General features: G+C 42.4%; 1 protein-coding gene across 3 annotated transcripts in view; it reads left to right on the top strand.

Annotated features, from left to right (window-relative positions):
- The first annotated feature begins 232 nt into the window (after nt 1–232).
- The window catches only part of LOC121556970 (suppressor of tumorigenicity 14 protein homolog), a 40,538-nt gene continuing 26,000 nt past the window's right edge, over nt 233–14,770 (top strand). For all 3 annotated transcript variants that reach the window (XM_041870856.2, XM_041870855.2, XM_041870854.2), the window contains exon 1: nt 233–537. In XM_041870856.2, coding sequence (XP_041726790.1) covers nt 511–537 — 27 coding nt within the window. In that variant the 5' untranslated portion in view covers nt 233–510. The remainder of the gene's footprint in view (nt 538–14,770) is intronic.

Raw genomic sequence — 14,770 nt, 5'->3', positions numbered from 1 at the left:
CTGTGTTATGAAGATGAGATGTAGACCTATTTGTTATGAAACGTTGATATCAAGAAAATAGATATGTAGCCTATCTACCTGTAGAGCTGATATAACATAACCGCATCTGTTTACACAAACTACTTCTCATTTACATTTTCTGTAAAATCGCAACTTCCTGATCATAAGGCCCAAATCTCGCCTGTCGTTCTGGCGAATTACAAAGGCTGCACCAGGTGTGGGCATGGCTAAATGTTGTGGGTGTGGATGGAAAGGGTCAGTTTCAAGGTGTACAATTGTTGACTGAAACAAACACCTCAGCCACGAAAACCACAAATGTTTCAAAACTTTTAACCACAGGATTTGAGTCATAGAAGGAATTTACCAACATTGAATTGATCAAGCGTTGACTTGAAACTTCCTGGACCCTAGGGAGGGAGGAATATAGTCCCGTGTATTTAACGTGTCTAAATCGTTTTGTTTGATTGAACTGTCTACCAACTGGATTTAACTCTGAAGTAGTTGAAGAAAATGAATTCCGCACGATTTGAACACGAGGTAAGATTTGTTTCAGGTTAAACTGGAAGCGAAAGAAACAAACGCTCTAAACCTCTTTAGGCGATGTGCTGATGAAGACCGCTTGTCTGTCGAAACGTTGGTTATTTAATTATTGCATCTGAGCTCCTAGAGTTTTGTTTCAGTAAAATGTTGTGTAAACCAAACAAATTAGAAATGTAGGAACAACCATGTAACCAAGTCACGCATGCGCCGCTGCTTTCAGGTTTGCATTTTCACAGCTGTATTGTTGTTCGCGACTTCAATTTATATTGTATTTTACAGACCAATGCATAACGTTTAATTCCAGTCACCATAAGGTTTCTGTAAGGCCCACCTGTCAAACTCAGCCCATATAGGCAAACATACTCCAATTGATTTTCAGTGACAACATACCACAAGTAAACACTTTAAGGAAGTACGTTGCTTTCTCACTGGCCTTCAGGTTATCCAGTGAATTTTAAACTTGGATAGTTAACTCATGTAGGGTAATTATTCATTATCATATCATTTGACGATGGATGGGCATAATTAGATAATTCGTTTTGAATGAGATGTCTTTTTGATTACTTAAGAAATAATTGTGTAGGACGAAGGAACACAGTATAGGATTTCTGTTATTTAAAAAATATCCTTTATTTAACTAGGGAAATCACATCGAGATTTACACCTGTTTAGCAGATGAGCCCTGGATAACATGAATGAAACACCTGTAGCCTAGTTAGCAGGGACCCCCCCCATCATGACTCTGGATATTTCTCCACCCCTATGTTAATTTAAAGACACAGCAAATACTTTGATATGACACGCAAATGACGAGTACATGTATCAACCAATCAATCATGGTATAAGTCACAATACTCTAATTAACGTGTCAGCACTGTGTACCCAATCCCCCTCACTGGTCAGGGTGGCCATATTGAGTTCATATACCTGTAGTGTTCAGTGGTCACAAACTAATTACATTTTTTATTTGTCACATACACGTGTTTAGCAGATGTTATTGCAGGTGTAGTGAAATGCTTACGCTTCTAGCTCCGACAGTGCAGTAATATCTAACAAGTAATATCTAACAATTTCACAACATATACCCAATACACACAAATCTAAGTAAGGAATGGAATTTAAGAATATATACATATATGGACAAGCAATGACAGAGCGGCATGGACTAAGATACAATAGAATATTATAGAATACAGTATATACATATGAGATGAGTAATGCAAGATATGTAAACATTATCAAAGTGACTAGTGTTCCATTTCTTAAAGTGGCCAGTGATTTCAATAGGCAGCAGCAGCCTCTAATGTGTTAGTGATGGCTATTTAACAGTCTGATGGCCTTGCGATAGAAGCTGTTTTTAATTCTCTCTGTCCCAGCTTTGTGGCACCTGTACTGACCTCGCCTTCTGGATGATAGCAGGGTGAACAGGCAGTGGCTCGGGTGGTTGATGTCCTTGATTATCTTTTTGGCCTTCCTGTGATATCGGGTGCTGTAGGTGTCCTGGAGGGCGGGTAGTTTGCCCCCGGTAATGCGTTCGGCAGACCGCACCACCCTCTGGAGAGCCCTGTGGTTGCGGGCGGTGCAGTTGCCATACCAGGCGATGATACAGCCTGACAGGATGCTCTCAATTGTGCATCTGTAAAAGTTTGTGAGGGTTTTAGGTGCCAAGCCAAATTTCTTCAGCCTCCTGAGGTTGAAGAGGCTCTGTTGCGCCTTCTTCACCACACTGTTTGCGTGGGTGGACCATTTCGGTTTGTCAGTGATGTGTACGCCAAGGAACTTGAAGCTTTCCACCTTTTCCACCTTTTCCACTGTGGTCCCGTCGATGTGGATAGGGGGGTGCACCCTCTGCTGTTTCCTGAAGTCCACAATCCTCTCCTTTGTTTTGTTGAAGTTGAGTGAGAGGTTATTTTCCTGGCACCACACTCCCAGAGCCCGCACCACCTCCCTGTAGGCTGTCTCGTCATTGTTGGTAACCAAGCCTACTACTGTTGTCTGCAAACTTGATGATTGAGTTGGAGGTGTGCTTGGCCACGCAGTCATGGCTGAACAGGGAGTACAGGGGGGGCTGAGCACGCACCCTTGTGGGGCCCCAGTGTTGAGGATCAGCGAAGTGGAGATGTTGTTTCCTACCTTCACCACCTGGGGGTGGCACGTCAGGAATTCCAAGACCCAGTTGCACAGGGCGGGGTTCAGACCCAGGGCCTCAAGCTTAATGATGAGCTTGGAGGGTACTATGGCGTTGAATGCTGAGCTATAGTCAATGAACAGCATTCTTACATAGGTATTCCTCTTGTCCAGATGGGATAGGGCAGTGTGATGGCGATTGCATCGTCTGTGGCTCTATTGGGGTGGTAAGCAAAGTGAAGTGGGTCTAGGGTGACAGGTAAGGTAGAGGTGATATGATCCTTGACTAGTCTCTCAAAGCACTTCATGATGACAGAGGTGAGTGTTACGGGGCGATAGTCATTTAGTTCAGTTACCTTTGCTTTCTACGGGCAGGCCCTGGCCCCCTGGTAACAGTACATAGTATTGAGTCCCCACTCCCAGCTCAGACAATGCTGCCCTGCCCCGACTTCCAGGTATTATGACACCCTATGGATCCCAGACTTTTTCTGACTCGATCCCCCCCAGCCTCGCTGCTGCTTACTCACAGAGGAAGACAACAGAGAATAAAGTTAGTCGCTGCACAGAGGAGTTTAGAGAGGGGGGGGGGTAGGTAGGTTCCTCTATGGTATACCTCTTCTGCATTTTGATACTATTCTAAATGTTGGTTTTGATGTTTATACACTTCATGTTGATTAAAAAGTGTTGTGGTGCAATGCTACATAGTTTTGAGCTCAGTCAAAAAATAAAAGCAAACAGGAGGTAGGAGTCCTCTGATAAAACATGCACTTTTTTAGGGACAAGACGAGTGTCCCTGACTGCCTTGTGCAGTTCATTCATGCTCAGGAATGTACTCCTAGTTTTCCTGGTTTGTATGCATTGTCATAGTTCTTGGACTGCCTCTAGGTCTCCCGTAAAGAATACAGAAATGATAGTAAAAACTCTGTCACCAGAGGTCTTTAGTTAAACATTAGCTACACATAGAAGAGCTGGATTAAGTATAGTCTGTAGAATTGGGTCATGACGATGTCCGCACAGATAGCCTGGCTGTGATTGATATGTTTCCAGGTTACACAGTAAGTTAATACATGCAGTAGCTTTTCATTAGTTGTGTCTGAGGGAAAATGCTCCTTTGCTTCCACAAGTGTCATTAGGGGGAGTTTTTTCATGAACACTTACACTACATGACGAAAGTATATGGACACCTGCTAGTCGAACATCTCATTCCAAAATCATGGGCATTGATATGGAGTTGGTCCCCCCTTTGCTGCTATAACAGCCTCCACTCTTTTGGGAAGGCTTTCCAATAGATGCTGGAACATTGCTGCGGGGACTTGCTTCCATTCAGCCAAGAGCATTAGTGAGGTTGGGTACTGATGTTGGGCAATTAGGCCTGGCTTGCAGTCTGCTTTCCAATTCATCCCAAAGGTGTTCGATGGGGTTGAGGTCAGGGCTCTGTGCAGGCCAGTCAAGTTCTTCCACACGGATCTCGACAAACCATTTCTGTATGGACCTCGCTTTGTGCACAGGGCACTGTCATGCTGAAACAGGAAAGGGCCTTCCCCAAACAAAGTTGGAAGCACAGAATTATCTAGAATGTAATTGCATGCTGTAGTGTTAAGATTTCCCTTCACTGGAACTAAGGGGTCTAGCCCGAACCATGAAAAACAGCGCCAGACCATTATTCCTTCTCCACCAAACTTTACAGTTGGCACTATGCATTGGGGCAGGTAGCGTTCTCCTGGCATCCGCCAAACCCAGATTCATCCGTCGGATGACAGCACCCAGTGATCCTGTTCTGTGAGCTTGTGTGGCCTACCACTTCGTGGCTGAGCCGTTGTTGCTCCTAGACATTTCCACTTCAAAATAACAGCACTTACAGTTGACTGGGGCAGCTCTAGCAGGGCAGAAATTTGTCGAACTGACTTGTTGGAAAGGTGGCATCCTATGACGGTGCCTCGTTGAAAGTCACAGCTCTTCAGTAAGGCCATTCTACTGCCAATGTTTGTCTATGGAGATTGCATGGCCGTGTGTTTGATTTTATACACCTGTCAGCAACAGGTGTTGCTGAAATTGCCAAATCCACTAATTTGAAGGGGTGTCCACATACTTTTGTGTATATCTTTATGTATGGTATTAGTTGTTTCTCTCAACCCTGATCCCAATAAAGAGTGTATTGCTGTATGAAGTTTCCTCACTATCATATTCTATTTTCTCAGCCTCTAAGTTGTCTTTGTTGAATGGTTATTTATGGCAACCATAGATAACCCATGAATCAAACATACAGTTCTTTCAGAAAGTATTCACACCCCTTAACTTTTCCACATTTTGTTGTTTTACAGCCTGAATTTAAAATGACTTAAATTGGGATTTTCTGCCACTGGCCAGAGCATGTGAGCGGAGTGGAGCGGGAGCGAGCGGGGAGCGCGAGCGGACGGATTTTGGACAGAGCGCAGAGTGGCATTTTTAAAAGGACAGAGCGTCGCCCTATGTCCCGCTCCAATTTCGCTCTGCTCACACCACGTGTCTGAAGCATGCTCAAGCCTGACCCAGAATCCATCTGTGTCTTGCACAGTCATCAACAGTAGACTATTTTCAGTCAAAACTCGGCTCAATAATGGAGTTCACCAAGTACTTCAAAAAGGAAAATGAGAAGTCATACAGGTGTACTATTAATATCAAACTAACTAACAATGATGTGGTTCAAGAAAAAGAATGTGGTGACATCGTTTCAGTCAGTAAAGATTCATTTTGGAATCTAAAAAGACACATCTCTCGAAAACACGAAAGTGTGCTACGTGAACACGCTGGGAAGAAAGCAAAAGGTTAGCAAGTTGAATAGGGTAACTTGTAACAAAAGTGTAAAGTAAATATAACCTAATATTCAAACAAATTCGTTTTGTCATTCAAAGTAGGCCTAATATATGGTTTGTTTAATTTAATTTGTGTCGTCCATGAATTTGTATTTTATAGAGCAAGAGGAGCAGCAGCAGCAGCAGCAACAAGAGAAAAGGGTTGAGGAATTCAAAAGTTTCTTCACTGCACACAAAGGCCCAACCATAACAAGGGAGAGAAAAAGAGAGCTGGATGTAGCATTTAAAAAAAATTATTTACATGGACTATGAACCGCTGAGTAAAGGAGAACGCGAAGGGATGCAACACTTCGCCAGCGCAGCTCAACCGGGCTACACCCCCCCATGCTACAACACCGTACGGGACACACTCATGCCACATGCCCTGGAAGAGATGGAAGCCAAACTGCAAGACCTACTGCAAAATGGTGATGGGCTTGTTCTGTCAGCGGACATTTGGACCAGTAGACAGTAGACAGCTTCCTTGGCATCGTGGCCAGTTTCATTGATGGGACGTTCCGGGGGCACACGGTTTTGTTGGGCTGTGAGCACATACAGGGGCACCATACCCCAGATCGTATTTACCAAAAGTATGAAAGTGTACTGAAATATTGGAACGTGCAACGACGTGTGATTCGGGTCGTCACTGACAGTGCCAGCAACATGATCATGGCATTTAACCTCCTCCCTGGCACTGAAGAGGAGGCGGAGGGTGAAGTGACCGCGGATGCCAGCAGCAGCGCAGAACATGAAGAGGAGGATGAGGAACCACCTGCGCCCTCGCAAGTCCATGTGGAAGTGATAACCTCTAATGTAGAAACTATGATAAATCAGTACTTTACTGTGTCAAATTTACATCTGAGATGCCCCATTCACATGCTTCAGCTGGCGATCAAAGACGCCATTAACGAGCACGACAACATTAATAGGCTGTTAGTGAAAGTCGGGCACCTGGTGAAAAGTGTACGCAAGAGCACCCTGAACACAGAGGAAACCGACCAATTAGGTGTCCGCCCCACAAATGCCTGCGCCACTCGATGGAGCAGCCAGCTGCGGATGATTGTCGTTCATCCGGTTGTTCCAAAAAGACCCGTTATGGCAAAACAAACTCAAGTCTAATGTTGCTAACATCACCCTGAATCAAGTACGGCAGCTGACGCACCTTGTCAGTGTGCTGACACCACTGGCAGACCTCACAGACAAAATGCAGAAGGAGCTGGGGAACCTGGGGATGATCCTCCCTGCTGTCACAGAAATCAAATCCCTGCTCACCGATGACACTCACGCTGCACTTTCAATGGGCATCGCTGCTTTTTCAGAAACATTGGCAAACAACGTGTCAATTCGCTATGGAATATACTATACTGATAAACATCTCATTTTAGCATCAGTGTTAGATCCCCATTTCAAGACAGAATGGATAATCCGAGATGAGTCTGTATGCAACAAACTCGGGGAGATCCGCGACCTCCTCATAAAAGAAGTTGAGGAAATTAACGCTCCCAGCGGGACACCCGAGACAGACACCCCACCCGCCGCTGACCTGAATCCCGAGCCTGAACCAAAAAGAGCTCGCCTGTTCGGGTTATACTTCAGTGAGCAGCTACGCATAACCGGAGACGCCAAAGGTGAAGTCGAAAATTACCTCTCATCCCCGAGACAGAACCCGGACGCAGATGTTATTCGATTTTGGAAAGAAAACTCCACATCTTTTCCCCACCTGGCTAAAGTAGCTCGCATTGTGTTCAGCATCCCAAGCGGGTCTGCGAGCGCAGAGAGGGTTTTCTCAGCTGCTGGCCTGCTGTCAAGAAACCACCGCATGAGTCTGAAGCCTCAGACATTGGCCAAACTTGTGTTCTTGAAGGTGAACTCAAAAGAACTGTAGATAAGGAAAGCAATTCATTTTTTTATTTTTTTTTATTTTAAAGTTTGACAATGGATATAAGCCAATTAAAATTTAATCCACGTGCAAGCTGCGCAAAAGTTCAGTTATCAGAATTTTGGCCTAATAGTTAATTTACTTTTAAAACTTTGATGTATAGCCTGTATATTTTTATTTATATAATTAGGCCCATTGATTCGTTTTATTTTTACAGGACTTTTTGTGTATATTCCTTCTTACATAGGCTAGGCCTAATTTGTAATTTGAAATAAAACATTTATATTTGGAAAATGTTGTCGTTGTTCTTTGGGAGGTAAGGCTGTGGTTTAAGCTAAAAGTGAAATACATGCAGATTTTTTTCATTTTTTGGAGTGAGCGAGGGGGCGATTTGAGTGGAGCGCGATGCAAACTTCGTTGAGCGCTGAGCGATAATGAGCGGACTGGCCTGATGTGGCTTTGAGCGGGGGGAGCGGAGGGGTGAACAGCTCTGTGAGCGAGGAGCTGAGATTATCACCGCTCCACTCCGCTCATATGCTCTGTCACTGGCCTACACACAATACCCCATAATGTCAAAGTGGTATTATGTTTTTAGACATTTTTACAAATTAATTATATGAAAATATTGAGTCAATAAGTATTCAACCCCTTTGTTATGACACACCTAAATCAGTTGAGGAGTAAAGATTTGCTTAACAAGTCACATAATAAGTTGCATGGACTCACAGTTTGTACAATAATAGTGGTTAGCATGATTTTTGAATGACTACCTCATCTCTGTACCCCACACATACAATATGTGTAAGGTCCCTCAGTCGAGCAGTGAATTTCAAACACAGATTCAACCACATAGACCAGGGAGGTTTTCCAATGCCTCGCAAAGAAGGGAACCTATTGGTAGATGGGTAAAAAAAAAGAAAAGACATTGAATGTCCCTTTTGAGCATGGTGAAGTTATTCATTACATTTTGGATGGTGTATCAATACACCCAGTCACTACAAAGATACTGTCCTTGCTAACTCAGTTGCCAGAGAGGAAGGAAACCGCTCAGGGATTTCACCATGAGGCCAATGGTGACTTTAAAACAGTTACAGAGCTTAATGGCTGTGATAGGAGAGAACTGAGGATGGATCAACAACATTGTAGTTACTGTACTCCACAATACTAACCTAAATGACAGAGTGAAAAGAAGGAAGCATGTACATAATAAAACTATTCCAAAACATGCATTCTATTGCAATAAGGCAGTAAAGTAAAACTGCAAAAATGTGGCAAACAAATGAACTTTTATGTCCTGAATAGAAAGCGTTATGTTTGTAGTAAACACAACACATCATGGAGTACCACTCCCATTAAATGGGATAGAGCTAAGCACAGGCAAAATCCTAGAGGAAAACCTGTTTGTCTGCTTTCCAACAGACACAAGGCCAAATATACACCGGAGTTGCTTACCAAGACGACATCGAGTGGCCTAGTTAAATTTTGGCAAGACTTAAATGGCTGTCTAGCAATGAACAACAATCAACTTGACTGAGCTTGAATAATCTTTTAAAAAGAATAATGTACAAATATTGTACAATCCTGGTGTGCAAAGCTCTTATACTGCATTTAGACAAGTGACGCAAAAACTGTCATACAAGTTGGCATAGTGGGACAAGAAAGCAAAAAAGACAGTGACAGCAAAAGCAAGCCAGCACAACGGTATGCATTGCTATGGTGATTTCAGTAAACAAACAGTGCAAATCAACATCGGGTAGAAAACATCGCTACAGCAAATGTTGAAATATTTTAACTCTGGCGGGAAGTTCCGTCTACCGTGGCAGCTGACGGCATTCACCGCCAGCCTCAACGGCATTTACCGTTGTGCTCTCATTGCAAACCGGATGTCATTGTTTTCAGTCTCTCGTACCATATAAACGCAGCATTAGAGACTTACCCAGAAAGACTCACAGCTGTAATTGCTGCCAAAGGTGACTCTGGGTTGTGAATACCTATGTACATTTAGCTATTTCTGTATTTCATTTTCAATACATTTGCAAAAATGTCAAATAACATGTTTTCGCTTTGTCATTATGGGATATTTAATCCATTTTGAATCCATTTTGAAGGGTTATGAATACTTTCTGAAGGCGCTGTATGTTATCCACCTTAGTATAGGGGAATGATGTCATAGTCCTGATTTGTGTTTGTCATTTCCTCAGTTACCATTTTAGGATTTCCTGTGTGAATATCCTTGAGTATTTGTATTTATTATGGCAGCAGCCAAGGCAGCAGAAGTTACTCTTGGTGGGGTCCAGCAAAATTAAGGCAGTTTTATACAATTAAAAAAACATTACTTACAATTTCACAACATACACAAATTAAGTGTGTGCCCTCAGGCCACTACTCTACTACCACATATCTACAACACAAAATCGTGTACGTGTGTATAGTGCCTATGTTATCGTGTATGTGTATGCGTGTGCCTGTGTGTGTGTCTCTTCACAGTCCCCGTTGTTCCATAAGGTGCATTTTTATCCATAAAAAAAATACATGTGAATTTACTGCTTGCATCAGTTACTTGATGTGGAATAGAGTCATGGCTCTATGTAGTACTGTGCACCTCCCACAGTCTGTTCCGGACTTGGGGACTGTGAAGGGACCTCTGGTGGCATGTCTTGTGGGGTATGCATAGGGGACTTATAAGTGAGGTGAGTTTTATAATAGGGAAAGAAATCATTCTCAGAGTTTGTGTAAAGATTAAAAGTTTTTCGCCTAGCTAAATTGCACTTGCTACATCCATTTTTGGACTTAAGTAAATTATAAATTAATGATATACACTGAGTATACAAAACATTAAGAACACCTGCTCTTTCTATGACAGACTGACCAGGTGAACTGGGAAGGTGTTCCTAATGTTTGGTATACCCATTGATTCTTGAAGAATATAACTTATAAATGCCTCATGAGCATAGTTCAACTGTCGTACCCCATCAGAACCTAGAATATAAGCTTGTTATAGTTCTAATGTTTGTAAACAATGTAAACGTTAACAAACACTGTATATTCTCAACATGGTTAAATCTATCATTTTGATATCATGGACGGTCAGTGCTTGCGACAGTACCTCTTCCCTCTCAGGAGGTTGAAAAAGTTTGTCCCTCAAATCCTGAAAAGGTTTTACAGCTGTACCATTGAGAGCATATTGACTGGCTGCATCACTGCTTGGTATGGCAATAGCACCGACCTTGATCGCATGGCGCTACAGAGGGTTGTGCAGACAGCCCAGTACATCACTGGGGCCGAGCTCCCTGCCATCCAGGACCTCTTTATCAGGCGGTGTGAAAATAATGCCCGAATAATCATCAGACCCGAACCATAGACTATTTTCTCTGCTGCTGCACAGCAAGAGGTACTTACTTTGTGTATTACTTTTCTTTTTTTCTAGTAATTCATTGTTATTGATTATTGCATTGTTGGGTTTTGAGTTTGCAAGAAAGGCATTTCACTGTACTTGTGCATGTGATATTAAAACTTGAAACTATGAAACTTTCTATGAATTTGAGTGGTTGCATTTCTCCAGCTTCATACCTCAGGTTTTTACCAAAACAGTGGCGGGGCACACACTTTTTTATTTATTGTTTGAATCACAGATTGCCTATTTAAATTGCACTTTAAGAAAGGTTATCTAGAAACGAAGCAAGAGAACTAGAAAGTGATTCCGGTATTATAACCACCACCAACTCTATTTTGTCCTGTAATACACATTCTCCTACCGACTGGCATAATTGTTCACAGAGTATCTATTTATACAGGAGGATATGCACTACATCCATAAACAAGGTGGATCCCCAAATTTAAGGGCACAACAGCAATATTCTGATCTTAGAATTCCAGAGATCCCAAGGTTGAGCTGAGGGTCAGGTGAGATCAGAGTGCCCTGTTCAGACATGATTGGTATCAGCAGTGGAGTGTGATTACGAAGGAATGTGGCTGTTTCGGTCAGATCAGAGCACCCTCTGTCCTCTCTCCTCTTTCCCTTGCTCTGTGTCTGGTAGTGAGTGAGCGGTGTGGGTCAGAGTGGAGGTGAGCAGTAACGGAACACCCAGGTAGGAATTCAGCCAGGGACTCTCCGACAGTCTGCGGTCTTATCTCCTGACCGTCCTGTGGAACGGCCCGTTAACCCTGCCTACTGCAGCCTCTACAATGTCCATAGTAGTGACACTTGTCATGACCATTTTCTACCACTTGTCTCTAATGTGATGTTATGGGTTATTATATGGTCAAAGTTCCATAACATAATAACGGGGACTATTAGAATGCTCATTGTCATTAACGAAGCATACAGTGGGGGAAAAAAGTATTTAGTCAGCCACCAATTGTGCAAGTTCTCCCACTTAAAAAGATGAGAGAGGCCTGTAATTTTCATCATAGGTACACGTCAACTATGACAGACAAAATGAGCATTTTTTTTCCAGAAAATCACATTGTAGGATTTTTTATGAATTTATTTGCAAATTATGGTGGAAAATAAGTATTTGGTCAATAACAAACGTTTCTCAATACTTTGTTGGCAATGACACAGGTCAAACGTTTTCTGTAAGTCTTCACAAGGTTTTCACACACTGTTGCTGGTATTTTGGCCCATTCCTCCATGCAGATCTCCTCTAGAGCAGTGATGTTTTGGGGCTGTCGCTGGGCAACACGGACTTTCAACTCCCTCCAAAGATTTTCTATGGGGTTGAGATCTGGAGACTGGCTAGGCCACTCCAGGACATTGAAATGCTTCTTACGAAGCCACTCCTTCGTTGCCCGGGTGGTGTGTTTGGGATCATTGTCATGCTGAAAGACCCAGCCACGTTTCATCTTCAATGCCCTTGCTGATGGAAGGAGGTTTTCACTCAAAATCTCACGATACATGGCCCCATTCATTATTTCCTTTACACGGATCAGTCGTCCTGGTCCCTTTGCAGAAAAACAGCCCCAAAGCATGATGTTTCCACCCCCATGCTTCACAGTAGGTATGGTGTTCTTTGGATGCAACTCAGCATTCTTTGTCCTCCAAACAGGACAAGTTGAGTTTTTACCAAAAAGTTCTATTTTGGTTTCATCTGACATTCTCCCAATCCTCTTCTGGATCATCCAAATGCACTCTAGCAAACTTCAGACAGGCCTGGACATGTACTGGCTTAAGCAGGGGGACACGTCTGGCACTGCAGGATTTGAGTCCCTGGCGGCGTAGTGTGTTACTGATGGTAGGCTTTGTTACTTTGGTCCCAGCTCTCTGCAGGTCATTCACTAGGTCCCCCCGTGTGGTTCTGGGATTTTTGCTCACCGTTCTTGTGATCATTTTGACCCCACGGGGTGAGATCTTGCGTGGAGCCCCAGATCGAGGGAGATTATCAGTGGTCTTGTATGTCTTCCATTTCCTAATAATTGCTCCCACAGTTGATTTCTTCAAACCAAGCTGCTTACCTATTGCAGATTCAGTCTTCCCAGCCTGGTGCAGGTCTACAATTTTGTTTCTGGTGTCCTTTGACAGCTCTTTGGTCTTGGCCATAGTGGAGTTTGGAGTGTGACTGTTTGAGGTTGTGGACAGGTGTCTTTTATACTGATAACAAGTTCAAACAGGTGCCATTAATACAGGTAACGAGTGGAGGACAGAGGAGCCTCTTAAAGAAGAAGTTACAGGTCTGTGAGAGCCAGAAATCTTGCTTGTTTGTAGGGGACCAAATACTTATTTTCCACCATAATTTGCAAATAAATTCATTAAAAATCCTACAATGTCATTTTCTGGAGAAAAATATTCTCAATTTGTCTGTCATAGTTGACGTGTACCTATGATGAAAATTACAGGCCTCTCTCATCTTTTTAAGTGGGAGAACTTACACAATTGGTGGCTGACTAAATACTTTTTTTCCCCCACTCTAGCTATATCATGACTTAATTATAACGCTGTACATTTTCAATTAAAGTTAATGTTACTAGCCAGAGAAGGTTAGTGTAGTCACATTTGATGTGAAATGTACATTAAATATGCTTTCACAAATGCATTACACTTTTATAAATAGATCACTTAATTTGTGAATTGTAAGCCATTCAGGTCTCTTGGTCTCACACGCTCTCGCTACTCTCTTTCTCACAATGCAGTTGTCATGTAGTTCGAGGCTGAGATATTTCAACCAACAGGTTTCTAAAGTTCTGGTGGAGCTGACATTGGAAAGGTGCTACATAGATACTGATTGAGGATTGAAATAACAACCATTGAGACTCTTGGTTAATGTTTAAACGGATGGAATCCCTGTCTATTGAAAGCACAGTTGCTCTGCTCAGTTATATTGTGCAGGCTGAATCAGACTACTACTTTAACTTTCATTCCCACTATCTGAAGCCACATCATGTAATGTACAATACAATATGAAAAACCCACAGAGGATGCACATATGTATGTTTACATTACAAACATCAAATGGGTGTGTGTGAAAAGGTGCTTGTCAGTGTTAGCTATTTCTCTGAACCACACCTCTCAGTACAGAACACCTCATTACCCATCAGTCTAACTGGTTTGACTAATATGCTGCGACCCTACTGTAGGCCTAGCTAGTCCTACTATGCCTTACTGTTTAGTTAATACCATTAGCTCTGCAGATGTCACCTTGTGCTTGTAGTAGTCACATACAGTGCCTTCAGAAAGTATTCACACCCTTTGACTTTTTCCACATTTTGTTGTGTTACAGTCTGAATTTAAAATGGATTACACTTAGATTTTCTGTCACTGGCCTATGCACAATAAGTATAATTATGTTTTTAGAAATGTTTACTAATTAATAAAAAATTAAAAGCTGAAGTGTCTTGAGTCAATAAGTATTCAACCCCTTTGTTATGGCAAACCTACATAAGTTCAGGAATAAACATTTGCTAAACAAGTCACATAAATTGCATGGATTCACTCTGTGTGCAATAGTGTTAACATGTTTTTTGAATGACTACCTCATCTCTGTACCCCACACATACAGATAATTGTAAGGTCCCTCAGTTGAGCAGTGAATTTGATACACAAGTGAAAATAAGGAAGCCTGTACAGAATAAAACGATTTCAAAATATGCACCCTGTTTGCAACAAAGCACTAAAGTAATACTGCAAAAAATGTGGCAAAGCATTTCACTTTTTGTATTGAATACAAAGTTATGTTTGGGACAAATACAACACATTGCTGAGGACCACTCTCCAGATTTTCAAGCATAGTGGTGGCTGCATCGTGTTATGGGTACGCTTGTAATCGTTAAGGTCTGAGGAGTTTAATCAGGATAAAAAGAAAAGGAATGGAGCTAAGCACAGACAAAACCCTAGTGGAAAACCTGGTTCAGTCTGCTTTGCAACAGACAATGGGAGATTAATTCACCTTTCAGTACG

Source organism: Coregonus clupeaformis, chromosome 17 (genome assembly GCF_020615455.1).
Source record: "Coregonus clupeaformis isolate EN_2021a chromosome 17, ASM2061545v1, whole genome shotgun sequence".
Taxonomy (NCBI): Eukaryota; Metazoa; Chordata; class Actinopteri; order Salmoniformes; family Salmonidae; genus Coregonus; species Coregonus clupeaformis.
The sequence above is the reverse complement of the archived record's forward strand: the minus strand, read 5'-3'. Positions and strand labels throughout refer to the sequence as shown.